Source organism: Dermacentor silvarum, chromosome 2 (assembly GCF_013339745.2).
Source record: "Dermacentor silvarum isolate Dsil-2018 chromosome 2, BIME_Dsil_1.4, whole genome shotgun sequence".
Lineage (NCBI taxonomy): Eukaryota > Metazoa > Arthropoda > Arachnida > Ixodida > Ixodidae > Dermacentor > Dermacentor silvarum.
The window spans coordinates 169001355-169023712 of record NC_051155.1 but is presented as its reverse complement, the minus strand read 5'-3'; the positions used below and the strand labels follow the sequence as shown (position 1 = coordinate 169023712).

At 49.3% G+C, this 22358-nt stretch overlaps 1 protein-coding gene across 4 annotated transcripts in view; it reads right to left on the bottom strand.

The window, feature by feature from the left end:
* LOC119442084 (uncharacterized) overlaps positions 1-17689 on the bottom strand; it is a 41077-nt gene extending 23388 nt beyond the window's left edge. The window contains exons 1-3 of one of the 4 annotated variants that reach the window (XM_049661878.1): positions 17611-17689; positions 9792-9930; positions 5506-5837 (exon numbers count right to left, since the gene is read on the bottom strand). In XM_049661878.1, coding sequence (XP_049517835.1) covers positions 5506-5837; positions 9792-9913 — 454 coding nt within the window. In that variant the 5' untranslated portion in view covers positions 9914-9930; positions 17611-17689. Of the gene's footprint in view, positions 1-5505; positions 5838-9791; positions 9931-14136; positions 14462-16276; positions 16716-17610 lie in introns of those variants that run through there. The other 3 variants (XM_049661875.1, XM_049661877.1, XM_049661876.1) reach the window with 3 other exon arrangements.
* Between the last annotated feature and the right edge of the window lie 4669 nt (positions 17690-22358).

Genomic DNA, 22358 nt, shown 5'->3' with positions numbered 1-22358 from the left:
ATGTGCTGTGTTATTGCCCATTGTTGTGGCTCGGTTGTGCCTGCGCACAGTTTCGTGCGTCGGACGCACCGGGCGCTGCGCGCAGGACACTGTGGTTGTGTTCGTCTATATAACTCTATCTCACAAGTGACTTGCAGCACTACCGAAGGTACGAGGTGCACACAGGCAATGTGTTTGCGCAGCAGAATATAGATACATGCTTAGTTGTCTGGTTACTAGCGGGATTAGAGAGTTTTATTTTTCTCTAACACATGACAGGTTACAGCGATACGTAAGATGTAAGGCCCTTTGCGCTTGCACGTCGTATACCGCGAATTACTGCGTTGGTTACCACCGTTAACATTAATAGCCACCCTAACCGTGATTATGCAGCAACATGGCAGCACCCCATGCAGACCAGACAACCCGATTCGATCCCAATGCACGCTTGCTACTGACTCTCCAACCTGACAGCAACAAAAAATGGTCAAATACATTATCACTTAGTCTCATCCGCTGAGACAAATCATTAGGTATGTTTTGTCGTTATTATTGACATCAGCGGTGCTATGCAGGATGCGCCGAGTTTGGCGAAACTCGGGATCTTCACGAGCTCTGGCGACACCCTAAGATGAAAGAACTAATGGTAACAAGACAAAGTTTGTCCGTCGGCACGCCTCCAGTTTCATTAATTTATCTAGATTCCCTCTGGGTGGCTATCATCTCATGGACGTTGCCATATGGGCGGTCGACAAACTGGGGCTCACGTGATAATATGGTCGGTGCATGGTCGTGCCTTCTTTCACTTGGTTGTCGTATCACCGAGTGCATTACAGGCACAAGCAAGTCATAAAATAAATGCGTTTAGTACAATAATATTAGTCACATTAACGTGGGTTGTAAGCATTTTAAAGTTTACAAGATGTACATTGAATGTGTATTAGACTAATTTGTAGTTTAATACGTTTCGCGTTATACCACGAGGGGCGCTCGCCCTCTTTTTTTCTTTGGATTCGATTGGCGCGGCTCGCTACGTGCTTGCGCTAGCATTTCTGAGCACCGATTGGTGTGCGCTTGGTTTTCTCACTGGTCTTTCAACAGATCGCTCGTTGCTCCTTCTCATTCCTCTGGATTGGATTAGTGTGGCTCGCTACGTGCTTCCGCTCCCATTTCCGAGCACAGATTGGTGTGCACATGGTTTTCACACTTGGCTTTTAATAGATCGCTCGTTGCTCGCGCTAAAGAAATGCTGTGAGTATACGGTGCCTCGATGCGCGCGAGGTACACCAGCTGACCCAGCTTCGAGACGACGTGAGCGTCAGCTAGCGCATAAGTGGTTTGCCGCGAGCTTACCGTGTAAGCACTCAGGAATGCCCGAAAGCACTCATACAAGGGTCAGAAAACTACACTTTGTTTTCTTTTACTTTGCGATGCACCTTCATACTGGCAAGCGTCGAGCGATGGCTTTGAACAACCGCAGGAAAGAGTCTTTATACTAGGTAGCCCGAGCGATCCGTGGCTTCTAACAAACGCAAGAAAGTGTCTTTGCAGCGCACGTGGCAATTGAGTGCCACCACATCCATCCCAGGTGGGACTCCAGCATCGGTGCAGTTACCCTGTACCCATCGCTGACGAGGTGGCGCTTCACTTTTTGACAATAACTTTCTATTTCTTGCGTGTGAACGCCCGTGATTGGGTCCACAAAGTTCACGCTGTTGTTGACTATCTCCCAATGTAGATTGAGGCATAGCCCCGTTAGCATCCACTAAATTTGGGATACATTTGTATGCGGCCAATTCGTCACTATGAATAATGGTCCCCGGTTGAACATCAGCTTCAATAATGGCGCCTAGCGTCGCCGCCTTTCGTCGGTCGACCTTGAAAGTGGCAGCACCACTCTGGTCATGCAGAACATGCCGAAGACCCATGGGCCACCATATTTAACAGCGGCGTAATTATGGCGGCTTGGCGGAAAGCTGTCGCCCGTCATTAGGCGGTCTCGATTGTACTTTTGCTCGCCGCGAAGAAGGCACTCGTCAATTTGGGCTATCTACCCGGGGCCACCGAGTGGAGGTCGCGCCAGCAGCTCGTCCGTAGCGACCTTACGGGGGTAGCTCCTCCAGTCGGCGATGGTGTGCTCCGATAGAGGGAACAAGCCGCCAGTCATCTCCTACAGCAGCCATATGTCTACGCTTTTGCTCACGCAGTACGTGAGCCAAATCATTTGCCACCTGGAGAGGTTGTCGTTCGGACGGCCGAGGCGGTCCGTGTTGGCGAAGTAACTTCCTTTGTCTCTCTGCCCGTGCAGTGCAGTGGTACCGTGTATCTGCGAAAACTGATTTCGGCACCAGTTGCCCCGGAAGGCAGCCAGGCTTCTATTCTGAGTCTTTCAATATAATGTGACTACTTCGCCTGCGCATGTTGGTTGGTCCGGGTTGAAACCCAGGTGCTCGCAGGTGCCCCCAGTACTCCGATGACGACGCCAGACCTGGCCCGGGGCTGGGGCGCGGTGGACGAGCAGCGCTTGAAACAGGAGAGAGCCGAAGCGATCGCACGAACTTTTCCTCCGCAGCCTAGTCGCACCACTTTGTGCTCGGAAAGCATAATTTGCCCTCCACGCTGTCTCCGCGGACGAGGGCCTTCGCCTAATTCGTCACACAGCCAGCGCACTGACGTTTTGGAAAGGCAAAAGTGACGCTGGAACTCTACGTCGGTCATGTAGGTGAACGGGTCTAGGTGGTCATATTGATGCTTACTGCCGCTGGATGTGATGACACAGGCTGCTGCTGCCACAGCCATGCTCACGAGTTCAACTCGACGGGGGTTTAGCGATGTACGAGTTTGGCCCGAGTTCGCCTGTCAATCGAAACCATAGGTCATGCCCCCCGGGAGGCGTGTAACTCTTGTTCGCGCACACCACGGTTGGGCCACGCCCAACTTATTTTTCGGCAACAGCGACGTGGTGCGGAACTGATAGGCATTTACAATCTTGACCGGCGAAATAAAACACACACAACGCACTGTCATCGGTGATGTACTGAGCACCACTATTAAAAAAAAAAAAAAAACACGTCGACTTTCGCTGGCTTATGCATATGTATTCTTGGGCTGTGATGGTCCCACAACACGGTTCATTGCTTGCATTGTGCCGACGTAGCGTACAGCCAATAATTATCGGCACGTCACTGTAGCTGCTTGCAAGGCGTCGATGCGCCGAGGTGGACGACGTTCCTGAGCAGTGCGTAGTGTTTTCCAACGACAACGTATTGCAGCTGTCATTTGAGATGGCTGCTCTGTCATCAGTGATGTATCGGAGCCGCAGTGTCACAAACATGGTCAGCGGTCAGCGCAAACACACCCAGTGCGATGGCATTTCTTCGTCACAAGCACGGCACACTAAACAATTGCAACACGTTCCTGCGTTCGAAGTCTCATTTCCTAACTGCGCACAAGAGCCCTCACCCGCCAAAATGCGATTGCTGCGCTATCGTTACAATATCCATCTGCAACCGCTGTTAGCTCAGCAGCAGAAGCAATCGGCAAGTACTTTGGAGTAAACAACACACTCAAATTCTGCGTGCATGCGCACGGAGGCACCTTCACTGGGCAAGCGGTGACAAGCGATGAATTGTGTCGCTGGGCAGCACGCTCTTCTTCGTAATGCATCGCGGAGACTTAGCGCACGCAGATAAACTGGTGCATTTTCACTGTGCTGCGTCACTACGGACCCTAGAATACCGCACAACAATTTTGCAGCGACAACCGTTGCTCCCGTTTCTATGGCTAGAATGTCGTTTCAGTTGGTAAAGCGGCGGCCTTAATAGCCGCCTCAGTGAAAGCACCTGCGGTGAACAGCCATACCACAGCGCTGCGTTGCTATTCCCCTAATAGACAGGGAATGGACAGTTCATTGTCATGACTGACTTCATGTGTCATTATCGCATCGAATTTATCGAGAATAGCACTGCAGCGCCCCTGGCGAATGCTCACCGTATGAACTGCCTCGTGCGTGCGACCCTCATAGAATGTATCCGCTTATAACTTTCGCCTCACTATCGCCACTCGCGGCAAAAAAGTGCAAAATTTAATAATTCACTGGATATCCCTTTGTCATCACAAATTTATAGCATTCAAAACGCAAAACCGATACTTTAAGAAATAAAATGTTTGTTATTTTATTTACTGTATTTCAATGTATTCGACTGAGGGAAAGTGTAGGTGCAAGAATGCGTTGCATGGTGCCCTGTTCGCATTCGACGGAGGATAGAAAGATAATGCTCGAAAGAGGAGGCACGCCCTTGACACGCCCGAGAAAGGCGTGGCAAGCGGCTCACGGCAAGTGTGCAGATAGACAGCGGGATTGCGACGGTATTGCTTAATTGCGATAATACGTTGATCACAATACGCGCCGCTGGCGCATTTTGTTGCGCAGTCCTCTGCGCTTGAAGCGCGGAAGCACTGTGCCGCGCAGGGCGCGCTCATGTTGTCATACTCGGCTTTATCTCGACATTTCTTTTTGCCTGCTGTTATTGCACATTCTTTGCTATCTCCGTTCACTGACTGCAATCGAGCAAACTCTGGTAAAACTCGTGCGAACGAGAAACTCAGCGCATCCTGCATAGCACCCCAGCTGTTTCTTTTGACGCTGCTAGGACTACAAAGGCATCGCCGAGCAGTAAAAACGGTTTGAATCCCATTCGCTGATGGTGCCACAACATTAGCGCTGGTGATTCGTCAACGATGCGGAGCACTACGAAGGCCTAATTGTTAACTGCATCATTAATGTACTACTCGACTCCAGGGTGGTACGTGACGACGGTTGCGAGTCAACGCCAAATAGGCGCCGAGCAGACGATGCGGCGCGTGTGAACAATCATCAGGTCGTTCGCTTATGCTAAAACTGGCTAAGGAGGCTGCAATGAAGTGCTGAGAAAGCGTATCGATGAAGCAAAGCCCCGCAGTCGCATTTATGGAAACGCAGCCTAACACGAAAGCATTTGTTGCGTCACTTCACCTACCTTAGAGCATTTATTGGCAGGATGGCTAGCAGACGATGAGCAAACAACGCGGCGCGGATGAACATACCTTGAGAGGCATTCAACCTTTCTAATGGCTAAGGAGCCCTGCAGATTCCCCAGTGCTGCAAGGAACTGCAGAGATGGAGTTCATAGTGTTTTGTGTGGCGTTTAGTTTCTTGTCGACAGGCGCTGCTCACGTGTGCTCGGGCAGACGCTCTATGAGGGCCATCGTGAGCAGACTTTATAAACGAAACGGTTCAACGAAATCTGTGTCTCCGTCCCTCGAGATTTAATGATGCAACGGTCACCATCCCCAATTTTTCATCACCATACCCGGCGCCATTTGCCGCTGTGCTAAAACATACCTTGCGGCAATTTCGTAAGACGTGGCGGTCGATTTAGCTGCTGGATACGGTATACACAAACACGGGCATATATACGTGGTTACCTCGTATACGTACGCACGGTGTGCGCCACATCTGCCGCTATAGTGCATACGACTACTCACGCTGTACGACGAGATGGCTGCTGCGTGCCAGTGTTCCCAGGCCGTCGCTGAAGTGGCAGGCGTACACGCCCGAATGGTTGGCCGACACGTTGGACAGCCGAAGCCGGCTGCGCGTCAGCGTCGCCCCGGACATGGAACTCAGGGGCGCGTGCCACACGCTTAGCGACGTCTTCGTACTCGAAGAGTTCCTCTCGGCGCCCGCAGCAGGCTGGTGCTGGACGAGGCTGCCGTTGTGCCGCCACTCGACGCGCATCGGCTCGTGGCTGGCCGCCGCGCAGGTGAACGAGGCGACGTCGCCTTCTTGGACGTGCATCACGTCCCGAGGCTCGGTGCTGCGGTAAGAACGCGCCGCCCAAGCGCAGCTAAAGTTTCAAGCGAAAGTCAACTTATAGTGGGGGAGCGTAAGCAATAAGGAGAGATGCATGCATTGGGAGGTCAAATGGACGAAAGTACAGTTTTCTATACCTGCACGGGTGAAGGAAGGCGACACATAGAATAAAGGAAATAAACTGAACACTGCACGCACACAAGACAAGAGCGCGACTACATATACGGACGGGCTACAGAAGATCTAGATAACATTACCGAAATGGCGATTATGTCGTGTCTGTCGAGAAGTGGCGTCTTGTGTGCCAGAGAACGACGCAAAAAGGGAAATGCGGCTGCGACCCCTGCGACACCGTACCCTGGCTTGTGGCCGTGGCTGGTAAAAAATGATGTTGTTTACTAAAGGGTGCGCCATAAATACTGTCACAGGGTTTATGCCTAATATTTTGGTTGAGAATAAAACATATTAAAAAAAAAAGAAGTTGCAGTGGCTTAGCTCGGCTATGCCAGGATATACGTAGCGTTAGCAAAGGTTCAGCTGATTATTCTTAGCTTATTCTTAGCATTATTCTTAAGATAATATTATTCTTATGAGTCAAGCTTCTCCGTCCTTCTGCGCTGTTGAGCAGCATTTGCGCTCTCCTCCATGGCTATACCACACTGGCAAACGCCAGTCAGAAGCGCAGCGGCTCCAGCGCAGTGTCAGACGGCGACTGCACAGCGAGCGCGCGCCGGCGCCAGTGCGTCTACCACGGCTACGACGTCACTCCTCTGGAATGCGCAGACCGGCGGCGGTGAGTCGCGCGCGGCGGCGGCGGAGTGCGCGAGAGGTGCCGGCTCTGGTGGCTCCGGTGCGCAAGCCGTGTGACATCACTGATCCTCGCGCATGCGCAGCACGGCTCTTGATGTGCCGCGCAAAACGGGCTTGGCTAGGCCAGTGTAGCTAACGCTACAATATTTTGTAGTGCATTTGCCCAATATATAGGAATGTAACACAAAACATTTTACTCAGTGTCTCCGCTCTTGGTCTTGATCACGGCCTTTAAATGTTCTGGGTACGTTTCAGACACGGCCTGCAAGGTATCTCTAGGGTAATTTTTGTGCATGCTCGCGCCAGCGATACAAGGAGGGTCACCAGGCTGATGTGCTGATGGGCGCGGGCCTCCTTTTCAAGAATAGTCCACACACAGAAGTCCACAAGGTTTTTGTCAGGGCAGTTTGCTGACCACTCTTCATCTGGAAGGAAGCCGGGTGTGGCAGTGCGACAACGCTGCTGTGGTGCTGATTTGCTTTTCGATTGTCGCACTGGGGCGCCTTCCTGCTGTGCAGTCCAAGACTGCTCGCCGAAGTGGAACTGGGACCAGGACAGCGAATGAGCTTTAAGGTACGTGTGAGTGTCGAACTTTGCGCCTTTTGCCCCAAAACCACGATGAATGCGGCCAGTGGTGATTACCCCAGCTCAACCCACGACAGGCGCCGCATGTGTTTAGAAAAACTGACCGACTAGCTGCATCAGCAAGCTCTGACGTCGGAGCAAACACACGAGAGGTGAGTGTTGTGACGGGCCTCTACCGTGAACGTTCGCATCGGTGAAGACAGTTGCCAGGTATTCCCTTTTCGAGTCGCCTGCCAACAGCAACCGGGATATTCCCCAGTTTTCCTTTCTCAGCCCCTCCGTCAGTTCATGTCTTCTCTGGAACTTGTAGGGGAACCCATTTAGGTCGCTTCGCACGGCTCTTCTGATTGTTGTCGCTAACAGATTCAGCTCCAAGGCCAGCCTTCTGATGCTTCTTCGTGGCTGGCATTGGATTTTCTTCCTCACAATTTTCTTATGGTGAGAAGTGGCCACAGAGACAGGACGACCAGTGCGGGTTGTTTGGGAGAACAGTAGATAATTTTACTCTGAATGTTTAGAATTTTGGAGACCTCGGAAGGAGAGTGTCCGGCATCGCTCAGTGATGAAGCTGCAGGTCGATGTGATTTAAGGCATGCCGTTTTCCGAACCAAAATACAAACCAACACGAAATGCTGTCGAAATACAGAAATAAAGATTCGAGAAATGTTTGAAGGAACGATTTGGAGAAAGATTAAAAAATCATAGGCACAATTATCGATCAAAGTGCGTGACAGTAACTATATGGCGCGCCCTGCACACTCTGTTTGAAAGTAGAGAGAAAGAAATGCTCTGCTCGAAATTTAAACTCAACATAGCAAGTTTTTTAAGCTCTTGTTGAATGAGCACCTACATCTGCTGCACCATCTGTACCATGCATCAAAGAAAGATTGCGGGACTTCATGTCACGAAACTGCACAGTAGGCTACGAGCAAAGTGTGGTCTTCCGGAGCCCCTCAATGCGGGGCTCCGTAATAATTTTGGCCACCTAGGGCTCTTTATAACATGCGCCCAATGCAGGGTATACGAGAATTCTTGCATTCCGCCTTCATCAGAATGTGGCCAGCATTGCCGCGAATCAAACCCGTGACTTCGTGAACAGCAGCAGCAGAACACCATAGCCACTGAGCTGCCGGGGCGAACGTGCATGTAAGATATATGTATATACACCTGTATGTACTGGTATAAAACGTAAGCGAGATCTGCGGTATCCTGCACTTGCGCAATCAGTTATACGGTTTTGCCAATGACAGAAAAGGTAAGAGGGAAGGTCGGTGCTCAGTAGCTGTTTTATCGGCGTATAAATCACATTTCCCCGCACAACGAACACCGAAAACCTTTCAAATGATAATGTGCCAGTCTACCTTGATTTAGTGTTTTGCGCTAGTGACATAAATGTGCAGTCGACTTTCCGTTAACTTGACCCTGGTGAGACCGACGAAGTGATCTATTTATCCGGTGGGTCGAATTAAACACGATGGAGATAAAACGTCAAAACTCACCGCCGATTCATTTGCCAGCATTTACCCGATTCTAACAAGCCCCTGAATCAAACACGCGCCCGCTTTCTATGTGGACAAAGTAGAATATTAACGCAGAAATTACACTAAAACTCCTAGGCCATTTTATAGCAAGAAAAATGGGGAAGGGTCTACAATACCGACTTTATATGACTTTAGGAAACCGATCGCCCAATGGTGATCGGTTTCCTAAAGTCAGCTTCGCCACAATACAATAGTGTTATGTGGCGTTGTTATACAGTCGTGTTAACCGTGGTTTTTGTCTAAATTTTCGTGAAAACGAAAGGTGCTAGTTAGAATCTGGTAAATACCGTATCAGACATTGTGAACTACCATTATTGCATTAGAAAAATTTTCTTAGCTCTTGTCGAAAATAAGCGTTTTCAACGGGAGATAACATTTGTTTTATGCATTCCCTGTCCCCTAAGCTCCGTCGAGACATGCCGCCCCTATAAAGTGGTGGCTATTGGTGGGTGTCACCATAGGTGTCAGGCGTGTGCATACTGACTGGTCAAGTTTGAATTATCCGGCAAAGGACAATGTTAGGATTGAAATAAAGAAAGTTCGGACCCATAGAAATGCATGGATGCCGGCCGGGATCATTGATGCCGGCCGGGATCATCGATCGAGATCAAATTAACCGAAAAATTGATTTACCGGTGTCTAATGAACGGACATATTTTTTTTCTATAAGAGCAGAGCACAGTTTCAAACTACACATCACACAAATGAAACTCTCCCTCTTCTTTTTTTTTTTCGTCAACATTGTTCTACCAAGTGCATTCCGTTTGGAAAGGCATGCGTTCAGTGTGAGAACATCATACAGTAGCGGCATTGCCTGTGAGGTAATACAGAACTTCACTTCACTTTGTTACCATATCCACTGCTCAGCCTCAAACGCTGTTGTTATCAGTTCTTCAGTTCGCTGTATCGTTCGAGGAGGAGGCATTTCGACACGCTTCTTGGGCCAACATGAACTGAGAACAGCACCACATCTGCTGACTCGTCAAAAACTACGTCCAAGGTGATGCAGCCGAGAGACGTACCCTTCTTGTTGCGTGGACGTCGTCGTCGTAGCGTCTCTCCTACGTCGCAGCAGTGGGAACTGCTCTCGTGCGATGACTCCAACAATCACGGATAGAAGCACAGCACTGTAAGCGGTTCTCATCACTCCCCACAGCACACCTGCAAAGAGAGTAGGGGGGGGGGGGGGGGCAGATGACTGTCGACAAGAGATGTGTGGCCGAACAGAACAACACATTGTCGGCCCTTATTAATACAGTGTAGAATTCTTGAAAACCGAGTTGCATCAAGTACTGTACGAAGGTGCCAGTGACCCACCGAATTCCACATGTATTTCGCGCATACACTGAAGGCGACTCAATACTTTGCGCTTCCTGCAAAACGTCTTCGTAGAGAGACGCATACTATGTTTTATTGATGCGAAAGCGCCAAATGGCTCGTTGAGCGAAAAAGTGGGCGTCCGGCGTCTGTAGCAGCCTAAATTTCCATAGGCTGCGACGCCACGTCACGAGTGCGCCTCGACGGAGCAGAGCGGGTGAAAGGGCACACCTGCTTAACAGTAGAGCGTCAGGTGTTCCGTGAGGGGAGAGGGCATCGCTGCGACGCTACGTCACCTTCGCTCTCGCTCTCGGAAGCCTCTTTTAAAGGAAGCTCTACTAATGCGTTACAGGGGAATTTTCGGGAAGTAAATATAGCACTCGAATATATATATATATATATATATATGTATATATATATATATATATACATTTGTAAGCAAAAGACCATTTGTAGATTACTTACGGAATAATCCGCACACAGAACACGGTGTTCTTTGTGTGTAGCCGGTGACAAACAACAGCACATATAATGAGGGTTTGAGTAAGACACCTTCTGTATGTCGAGCATTTGCGCCACCTCCTCTACCAGTCTTCGTTGCTCATCTATCCCAAGGCAAATTTCTTGGAACGTGGCGTGCACATGAACTATTATCGTTATCTTGATAGAAAAACAGCGCAGCAACAGGACCAATGAAAGACAGAACAGCATGCGCTTGTGTTGGTTTGTCTTTCGTTGGTCCTGTTGCTGCCCTGTTTTTCTCGGAATGTTGCACAACAAACAGTCTAACTTCGCACTTTTGTATAGCTTCTTGTACCACTTAATGGCGATGGCCGCATAATATATAGAAAGAAAATAAAAGCTTTCTCGACTACTACACTGTGTCCATACGCAGTATGTGTCAGGCAGTCTGAGCGCAGCTCATATTCACAGCAGTAAACCCAGCTTAAGTGCTGCAAAAAAAAAAAAAATGCATTCTGTTTCGCTTGGATGATGATGATGTGTGCGGTTTAGTGGCGCTAGGGCCAGGTGTGGCCAAAGATCACCATCGTGCTTTGCTCGAATTAAACGCAAACAAAATTGCAGTTGTATGTCATCTGCAAACGTGTCTGTGTGTTACACAAACGCTCCTTGTCGTACTGCAAAATTAGTTGAAAATAATTATCCAGGGACAATTAAGAGTAAGTAAGGGTAGTTATTACGTTCGGATTTCTTTCCCAAGATACGCCTGTTATTAGGTAACTAATAAAAGATTTCTCGTATTGCTCGGTCAAATGAAACTGTAGCCGTAATATTCGATATCGTGACATATGACGGGCGTGAGTGTCTGAATTACAAGGACATAGTGAATACGGACATCCAGCTAGGTCTCTTTTGGCCTGCCATATAAAAAAAATAAAAAGGAAGACGTCGACGCACCGGCATATACAGAAACAATTAGTAGTGCCTACGATGTAAAGGAAACTAGTCACATATTTAATGGACATTAAGCGGGTGTATTAAGTTAACCCCTTGATGCCCGATTTATCTAAAACTCGAGAAAAAAAAGTAAAACTTCATGGTTTATTTAGCTCTTGCCCAGTGGCGCACCGACTGGGGGGGGGGGGGGGGGATTCGGGGGTTGTAACCCCCCCCCCCCTGAGGCCGACTTAACCCCCCCTTTTGTTTAACCCCCTTTCTTTCCTTACGCATTTGAGTGCTGCAACTAGGATGTAGGACGCGCAATCGTCTGCAAACTCGCAAAGAGCACATTTTTTGACAAGTTCCCGTGAAATAATCGAAATTAGTGCTGCTTAGATGGTATTGGCAAACTGTCAACCCCCCCTCCCCTGGCAGAGATCCTAGGTGCGCTACTGCTCTTGCCCCTATGTGAAAAAAAAAAACAAAAAAAAAAAAACTACAATGGAAAACTTTATTGCGCTACATTAGGCTACCGCACTGTCTCGCAATGACCTCATGAATCATGACAGCCTGTTCTCTACTTTGTTAAACGGACGTTCCCACGACGTGCTCCGGTGCGAAATTCAATGAAGCAAAGTTTCTTCCTTTTCTTCAGTAATAATCGAGCCTCTTGCACGATATCAATGAACTATGGTTTTGGAAGAATGTTTTACAAGTACTAGATGACTTAGCGTTGCTCTTTAGTGTGCCTTTAATAAACCTTACCACCGGTTTCTCAAACGATCCTCGACTCGAAGCACTTGCTCCACTCGGCCGAGTCGAGCTCTGCGGCGCCTGTTGACTGAAGAAGACGCTACACTTATAAATAATTGCTGTGGAGTGTCAGTGAAGCGCAGTGACCTTTTTTTTTTTTCGAGAGGCGGCGCTATCATCTACTTTCTTAGGTCGAGTCCTGGAGCAACGTTCCAAAATACGGTGGTTAGGCTTACTGAGCAAGTGGTACTAGAGGCTACGAACAGTGGGCATTCCTGCCGTTTGGATAGATAAGCTTTGGTTCATTTATTAGAGATAATGAGTTAAATCAGTCATATGTTCGCTCGCTGCAAATTTCTGCTGTTCGCAAGCTTTATGAAATCGACCGGATCATCGTCTCCAAAAGAAACTTCTTGGGCAAGTTGGCGCTTAGATTTCCTAGATATAAATGCACTTTACAAGTACATGCAAATACGTTTCCTTTCAGGAAATGTATTTCGCGCCACAAACAGGTATACCTAGAAGATGATTGTCTCGTGCCCAGAGTATGTTTGTGTTGACTGTTCATTTGTTCAAACATATATTGAATAATTCTTCCCTCCTATAGTTCTGCAGCTCGCAACCTTTGCGCAGTCACAAGAACCATATTGAAAAAAAAAGGAAGAAAAGAAAACATGCACGCACAGCTTTACAACTACAGGATTCACAAGTTGGCACAGCACGAAAGTTTCTGCGCAGGTGGTCACTTATCAGGCCGTTCCATTTGGCTGCGCTCGCGCCGGCTCTGCGTTGGCGTTTTGTGGCCACACTACAACGGTAACAAGTCCCCCTCAGTAGTATGAAAGAGAGTGCAGAGCAGCAAGTACTTTCCCCTTTGTAATTACTTCCAGGAAGGAACTGGGCACTGGCCACTCCCTTGACACGTTCCCCGGAAATCGATGGCGATCAATGTCCTTTTGGTAGCCGATAGATCAATCGAAAAAGAAAAAAAAGTCATGAAGAGAGCTAATAAATTTCAAATTGTTTTCTGGTTTCCTGTTTCGCTTGTTTTTGTTATCTGTTATGCAGATGGCACAACTTCACAACGAAGACAAGAAAGTCTGGCTGGCAACTTTCCCCAGAATGGACTGCTCTGCAAGGAAAAGGTGATCAGGGATATGTAGCTGAAAAAAAAAAATAAAGGAATAATGTGGTTTAAGAGGTGTCAAAAGCCGTGACGAGACACCATATTATAGAAAGAAGGCTCGGCGCTGCCACGTGTAATTTTATTGACAAGTTAGATCGAACCCTTCCATTAAAAAAAAAAATTCTGCACATGAAACGTAATAGAAACATGGTTTGGGCACTACAGCGATATGGGCCAATATATGCCAGGCGCCGGTAACTTAAATAAAATTCCCTTGGCGGTGCTTTCCTGTGTCACTTATTTTCTTTGCAAGGCATGCTTTGACCAGCCGAAGAGGTTCTGGTCAAATTACCTAACAACCCCACCAAAGCCAAGCCAAGTTCACGGAAAGCCAAGTTCATGCAATGACCGGTAGTTTCGCTAATTCACACCGAAAACACGAGAAGAGTTTCGTTTTCACTTGCAAAGAAACTCTTCTAAGCAATCGATAGGTATGAACCTGAGCGCGACGCTATCCAAGCAACGGTAGGAATTGTTTTCCCACAATGCCAACTTCCTGAGGATCTTGCACTCATTCACCCAATACCGCGAAATCGCGCATACCACCTTTCTACGTGGAAATTTTTTCCCTGCGGTTTTCCCCCATTGCACTCCGATGGATCAATACACTCCCAAAGGCACCTACACGGCACATCGTGCTTCTCTCAATGCCTGAGGCGCGCCGGGAAGTCAACGTTTTACGGCGCGCAAGGATCGCGGTTTTGGCTCACCTCCGCAGTTTGAGTGTTCCTAGCCTACGTGTGCCGGCCGTTCGCAAAAAGAAGCCGTGCACGGAGCTGGCAGCAGGACTGGCCGCCCGAACGGTGCAAGCTTCCTGCGCGTCGCTACGAAGACGCGAAGCAGACGACGTCGGTGCAGCTCGGCTTCGGTGTCACAAAGAGCGCCGATCGTCGCCGCCGCCGCCGCCGCTCTGCTACAACGAGAGAGCTACGCGCACATGACGACGTCGACCACGCGACATCCGCCATGAGAAGGGAAATGCGACACGCCAGCCGGCTTCGACTCCCCCGTCCCCTACCCCACCCATTTGCCGCACCGGCTGCGCTATACGTTCAGCTACGGTTATCGAGCGGCAGTCGCCACAGCATTCGGTGCGGGCGCGCGTGTGTGTTTGTTGCAGTATGTGCGTGTGGCCATCGAAAAGGCGCGTGTCCCGCTTCCTCTTTCAAACGCGCGCCGCACGAACTCAAAGCACTGTGGGCGAAGGTACTTCCTCCTCACCCTCACACTCACAGTACACCTGTTTCAAGGTTGCTTCGTGTGACCGACGTGTAGCGGCGGCTGCATTGGCCACGCTGCCGCCGCTCGATGGAGTATACGTTGTAAGCATTGTGGATAGCGGCCGGAGAGAGGGAGAGAGAGAGAGAGAAATAAACGACAGGGAGGGCAATCAAAGGCGCCGTCTTTCTGATGCATGCATGCACGGGTGGCCTCGACTTTTCTTCGGGGTCTATTGAAGCTCTAGGCCTCTGCAGACGGAACGCGCTAACGCGGCCTGGACGAAAAAAGAAGGTAGATTGTGTAGCGTGGACCGCTTGTGTGTGGCTTTTGGCAAAGGCATGTTGAAACCCCCTGGTGCCAGGGTAACTGCGAATGTGCACTCACTCGCTTATCTACGCCCGACACTTGATTTGACGGCGCTGGGTTCCAAGTGAAACGTGTCAGACAATTACTGCGAACGACTTGTGCCGTAGTTTATCGGACAAACTAATTGTGGCTAACCGGTACCCCAATTCCTGCCTACCCTATACAGGTACAGTTACAAGAAAAGCCTGTCTCCATTAACATATGCTCTTACCTTCGATAACAAAGTAACTGCATTTTGGCGTTTCGCGCAAAATTGTCTACCTGCAGTTGGCCATAAGTGCAAGTGAACTTGACTGCGATTAAGAGGAAGCTTTACCTCTGAGCCAACTCCACTTTACACATTCAATACCGTGTAAAACTGGGCGAGTTGGTTGATTGTAATAGTAAAAGCAGCGCAAGAAGATCGACAACACAAGGCAGAGGAGTACAGAGGACAGGCGCTGAACCAGCAACTGACTGGTTTTATTGCGATAGCAATTATATGGACACTTCAACCGGATTTCTGCCGTCGGCGTCGCCGTCGCCGTCGCCGTGAGGTTCCGTATAGATAAAATCTTCGCCGCGCGCCGTATGCCCGAGCGGAAGCGTGCGGGGACGCGCGCTATCACGGAGAGCGAACGCACTCAATCTCCCACGCGCAAGCAAGGAAGCGGGAAGCCAGCGCCGGAGGGAGCGGGGGGGGGGGGGGGGGGGCACTTCTACTCTGCCAACACCCGTGCTCGTCGCTCGCCCGCCCCGTCTCTTATCTCCGCACGGCTCTGACCTTTATGCACTGTGCATTCGCCGCTCAGTTTCTGTTGAAGCGATAGACCGCACGTACCTTCGCCCGCTGCAGCGTATGGGCTTGCTGCCAGCGTTTTGACAGTCGTTGTCTGCAGTCATTCAGTGTGATCTATTCATGTATGTTTGTGCGCGCTCACACCACGCTTGTTCATTCAGTTAGTAATAGTCGGGCCACATTTTCCAACGCACGCTACACATGCAATGCTGCCCAGATCGGCAGTGCAGCGCTACAGGTGTGTCCCTTCGCACGCGCTGCCCACGGGAAGCGCTTCTCATCAACACCACCGTTTCACACGCGCCTTCTCGTGGTCATCGAGTCTCTCTTCATGTCGGTCTACTTACGCCGCAGCACACCTGCTTACTTAATCAGCTCATGTTTACTACAATTCATATTGCTACCAAAGCCGCTCACCTTACTTCGTATGACATTGCTGTGTTGCTATCGCCTTCATTGCTTCGCCCTTAGGGCGAAACTGTGACATTTTTTTTGAAGACAGGAAATAATACGAACAGTCCGTCTGCGCACGCACCCTCACGCTGCTGGTATTTGTCACATCTCTCGAGGAGGCTGATTTCAAACTCGTGCAGGTTGATGGATTGGACGGAAATGCAATGTTCACGCTTTTTCTTTATGGAGAGCTTCAACGATTCCACGTGCATTTTGATCCACGTGTCTGAAGATTACATGCATTCTTTAAAAAAATTCGTTTACAGCTCCATGAACGACAATGTGCTGACAGATGTTATGAAGCGTGCCCTTTAGTTGTTGCTGTGCCGGCGTGACCTTTCCTTAAGGCAGGCGCCAGTCTGCCTAATATACATTTTACCACACTATAGTGGGATGTTGTGAACAACACCGCATGTACATGGATTACGATTGATAACAGAGCAGAGGCTCTCGCGTGACTGGGTCTGGTCTTTTCTTATCTACTGCGGCACGGGCCCTCACGACTTTTCCCAGAGTTGAAAAAAACAAACAACATTTATGTTGTTTTTCTTAAGCCGATGGGTGAAAAGCCCATGAACGTATGGGATTACATGCTAATTTTTTCGCCGTAGTGGTGGGACATAGTGGCGTGGGCCAAGTCGAGATGCCGACAGCTTCAATCATTTGAGCAGCCTAAAAGAAACGCACGATGAAGTGGAAACCGGGAAGCCGGTGTTCTATAGACGAGCTAATAGTTCCCGTAAGCTGTGCTTCAATTTGGGGCGGCAAAATACTTAAGACATAATTGAAAGAGTTGTAAGCAATAATATTCTCAACCATATTGGAATGCCCTGAACAATACCTCAAGAGTGATTTTTTCGATAGCGGCGAAAAACATGAGCATACGTGTTCCCGCTCAAAATGCAAACATAAATACAATTGCCCCACAGAACCATTCTTAGGCTATTCAGTAGAATAATAAACCAAAAAAATTTTATTCGAAAATATTTATCAGGTCGCTATGATGGGAACAAATATTACTAGTGAGGTGATCAGAAAATCATCAAAGTAGCAAAAAAATATTTTTCACCAATCCTTGCACCCCATTTTATAGCGCGATACACGGCAGAGAGGAATATACGTATAACTTAGGATAGCCGCCACCTTTGAAACTATGAAGATGATTTTTGAATATGTAGGGCACCATTCCATGCAACAACGCGACTTTGAGGTAGAAACCTAAAAGTTCCAAGAAAGCCACCACTGTGACACTACACTTGTTCCTAAATGCAAGTTCATCGTTACAATTGGTTATGCAATGTTTTACGGACATCATACGCTTGTCATGAGGTATAGAATAAAGGAGTACCTCTACGTCAAAGCTTACCGCAGAACAAGAACCAGGGTTCTGATAAAACAGGTTAGAACGAGGGATAAGAATGGGATCTTGTATGCGTAGTAAGCAAAGCTGCTTTTGGAGGTAACCGGAAACAACATGTTGCCACGTACGGCGTTCAGTAACAATGGAACGGAAAGAGATATTCAATTTGTGCGTTTTCGCAGCAAAGAAAATGTGACGTCTGTTATCTTTGGCCTTTTCAACGAACGAGGCGAGATGCTCAAGGCCAACCTCTCGCAGGAGGGTTAAGACCAGTTTTTTAACACGAGCAGGATTGATTGAAACTGGGTTGAAACTTTTTTTACCATGCAGCACTCGCAGCTTTTTCAGCAAGCTGCCTGGCGGACAAGACGACGCAGAAACCTCCTTTGTCAGACTGTAAGAATCTAAGATTGTTCTGCACAAAATAGTCCACCAGAGGGCTCAAACGGCAAGGCGACCATGGCCTACCTGGATGCTGGGTCAAGTGCCTTTTGGCATGAAGGCGCTCCTGGTCGGGGACTTGGTGCGAGATGCTGTGAGACAGGCCCAGCGTATCGAGTGCTGAAAGCCGGGGCTGTTTACGGTGGCTGTTTTACAACGTCCCACTATCGTGTGGAGGAATGTATATTGAACAGACTGGCGCCTGGCCTTAAGTAAAGGTTACGCCAGCGCAGCAATAATTTACAGGGCACGCCTCCATCCCATCTGTCAGCACATCGTCGTTCATGCAGCTGTTGTTGTCTTGAGTTGTTCTGGCGTATACCTACAGCGAGGGGGGGGGGGGGGGGGGTATTGGTCATGAATCGGGTGGTCAAATTAAGTGGGGAAAACCAAGCTGTAAACCACTTTTTTGAACGAACGGATGTCATCTTCAGACACGCGGATCAAAGAGCTCTGGAATAAGGGACCCGTCCCACCTCGACTGCCAAGTCACTGCTTCAAATAAAGGTTAATTCATTCATTCATTCATGAACATTGCATTTCCGCCCCATCTTTCAACCTGCACGATTGTGAAATCAAGCTCCTCGAAAGATGTGGCAAATATCAGTAGCGTGAGGGTGCGCGCGCAAATGATCTGTTTGTATTTATTATTTCCGGTCTTCATTAAACCAGTCCGTCGTTCAGCGCCTGTCCTGTGTACTTCTCTTGCTTGTGTTGCCATTCCTCCTGCGTTGCTTTTACTGACCATTAAAACAGATGTGAAACAAAAATAATTGTCTCGATAAATACCTCTGAGCCAACCTAATCGAAAATTTTCGCTTGCATTTAAGATTCTAGCGACTGTAGTAAGCAGCATTTTGATTTAGGGTCGCATAGTCTTTGCAGTAACTGTCAAAAATCGGCTACCTTAAAATAGAAAAACGATAGAAAAACTGAAGCACCGAATTTAACAGTTTCATAAATCGGTGCCAAGAGAGATATCGCAGTTCTGAAAACTGCGCCTATTAAAGCATGTATAACGGGTACAAATATGTAATATAAGTTATACAGGTTATGTGAAATTGTCACAATGTTAACGAGGGCTACTGGTAAGGTCTTGGTCACAAATTAGTGGCATTCAGACCAGTGTTGCGGAATGCGCGCCCCCATTCCATTCCAATTCCATTCCGGGGAATTAGAACTTGCCGCAATTCCATTCCTTTCAATTCCTCGGAATGAAAAAAAAAACTTAGCCCATTCCCACTCCGGGAATGGCCTTCAATTACATTCCTGTAATTCCTCAATGGAAGAAATACACCTTTATAGTTTTATTGAGTTACCGATGAATGCACCATAAAGCTGATGTCATCAGACGCGTCAAGAACTGCAAAAATACGCAAAACACGTTACCAAGGTCGAGGGATAGTAGCTTGGTGACATATCTCGTGCAGTACAACCACCCTACTAATTCCCATAGGGGCAGTTCTCCCGCTACCTACACTATTTGCATGGTCATCATGTTCTAACGGCTTGTGATGTTTTAATATTAAGCTTAAATGTGTTAATGCTAAAATGACAACATACCGTATTTTTATGCTGGCAAAAGTAGTGCTCAAGAAGACCTTCTATTCACTAAGCAGTTTTGTCACGCGGCTGGAGCGGTCGTGAATATGGAGAAAACTAAGATTTGGTTTGTGGGCAACAGGACCCTCCAGATCTGCTCGTCGTATTAGTTGGAACAGTGCACCACTCGATCACCTTGTCCTGCCTTTGCATCAAATACGGAACACTGGGCCGCACTGCTCGTCAGCACTCACGCATGTCAAGCGAGTACGATTTGAGACAGTGCGCAAGCTGGTAGGCTAAAGCTTGCAGTGAACACAAGCATCGCGCCAGCGTCAATGCGCATCACAACTTAGAGAAGCGCTTTTTCGAATATGCGTCCTAGACGCCTACGGCGACGGAAGCAAACACAAAGAAGTGAAGGTTGGGGAGACAGCAGGCGGCCGGGGCGCGTATACGGAAAGCATATCCCACGCAAAAGGGGGGCGCAGAACTGCACGCCTATTGGCTCTCGCCGCAGGCCACTTCCGCCGGCAATGCGGCGCCCAGCGCAACGTTGGCTTCCGAGACTTGATGTTTGGTTGAGCCGAGCTAGGTGCCGGGCGCCGACACGGAGCGGCGGTCGTTGGGGTGTAGCTGAGCGCAGCGTAGCAACACCCCAAATAAAGAAATACTGCTCCAGTCAGATAGACTGCTCCCTCCCTGATAGTGAGACTATATTTGGATCATCAAAACAGTGATGCGTTTATTTAGGAATAACCGAAGGACGGGAAAAGGCCGACCATTGTCACCTGCCAGACTTATAGGCACAACTGTGGCTGCTGTTAAGGGATCGATGCTATTGCTAAATAAACGCATCACTGTTTTGATGATCCAATATAATCTCCCTATCAGGGAGGGAGCAGTCTACCTGACTGGAGCAGTATTTTTTATTTGGGGTGTTGCTATGCGGCGCTCCGCACACCACAACGACCACCGCTTCGCGTCGGCGCCCGCCACCGCGGCTTCCACCGCGGCACCGGGGCACAAAGGAGAGCAGTATCCGCTTGTATCCGCTTGCGCAAGAGCGGACGCTCGCATCGTCGGCGGCCGGACGACTAATCGTCTGCTACAGCTGATACAGCGGCCGCTCTCAGCGCGCGTCGCCGGACCAGCATCGCGTAAACAAACCTCAAGTCTCGGAAGCCAACGTTGCTCTGGGCGCCGCCATGCTGGCGGAAGTAGCCTGCGGCGAGAGCCAATAGACGTGCAGCTCTTGCGCCCCCATTATGCGTGGGATATGTTTTCCGTATTCGCGGCCAGGGCGAAGGCGCTGCCGAGGTGAAAGTAAAAAAAAAAAAAAAAACGCAAGGCGTAAGGGGGAGGGGGGGGGGGAAGTATGCCGCCGCCGTAGTGTTCGAACGGCATACAGCCGCGGTTACGCGAATAAACGAGACAAACTTCGGAGCAACTTAGTCTATAGACCTACAGCATGTTTTTAAACAGCGGGAGGCAACGTCGATACATTTTAGGTCCTATAGCGACGTGGCGTAGGCTCCGCCTACGTTCGCCGCATCCGCTTGCACGCGAGGATAGCGCTTTTTTTTTTTTTGAAAGGGGTGAGGGTGGAAGGGTGCTAAAACCACGCTTTCATTATGAAGCACACGGTAGTGGGGGCGCCGGATTAATTTTGACTACGTGAGGTTCTTAACGCACACCCAGGGAAACGTTCTTGCATTTCGCCCCCATGGAATACGGCCGAACGAGACGGTAGGCCCAGCTCGCTGACCGCCGCAGTGACGGCCGACAGCGCTTGCGATCTGGCCTGTTGCTCATCATAGTGCGCTTATGTTTGACAACACGGTTAACGTGGGCTTAAATGAATTGGTGCGAATAGCAAACGGTGTCTTTGGTGTGATTAGCAAACGAAACGTAGTATACTTGCAAGCCAGCCATGCCGCCTCGCCGAGACGGCCGGTGCCTTGGTTTTCCATCCGCGAGACGAAATGCCGTCGGATCGTTGCTCCCGATCGCGCCAGTGGTTTAGTACTGGGCGCTGCTTTACGAAACACGCGCAAATTCGAGATATTCTTTTCTATTAGGAACTATTTCATGTTAACTTCACGTTCACGAAGGTCGGGTTCCGCCGCTCGCTTCGTACGTTTACGTTGAACTTCACGGTCCCGAACCTCAGGTTCTGCTGCTCGACGTTCACGAACCAACGCGGCTTCCCGTTCTCGAAGCTCAGGATCCACTGCTCGACGTTGACGTTTCGAAGCGGCTTCGCGTTCTCGAAGTGTGGAATCCGCTGCTGGACGCTGACGTTCCGACGCGGATTCGCGTTGGCGAACTGAATCTGGATCCGCTGCGCGTCGCCGACGTTTACGTTCTGCGTCGCGAGCTCTTCTCTGCGCAGCCTTGTCTTCAGAGGTGCTCGCGGTTCTGTTAATGAACTGGCTGCTGCTGTTTGAAGATGTGCCAGACAGTTCGTTGTCAGATTCGTTGGCGTCCATTCAGCGCATCGGACGGCGCAGCGTGACTAAACCGAAGCAGCAACTTAGGCAGTGGCGCGTGCACCGGGTTTATATAAGCAGCTGGCGCGGAGAGGAGGAGAGAGAGAGAGGCGCGCATGCGCGCGCTATCGCACTGGTGGCGGATAAAGACACGGAGGGAGAAGCGCGTTATCGAACAGATGGCGTGGAGAGGGGGAGAAGAGGAGAGAGGCGTTATCGCACAGCTGGCGTGGGAAGAATGAGGAGAGGTGCGGACGGACGCCGACGCCAACGACGCCG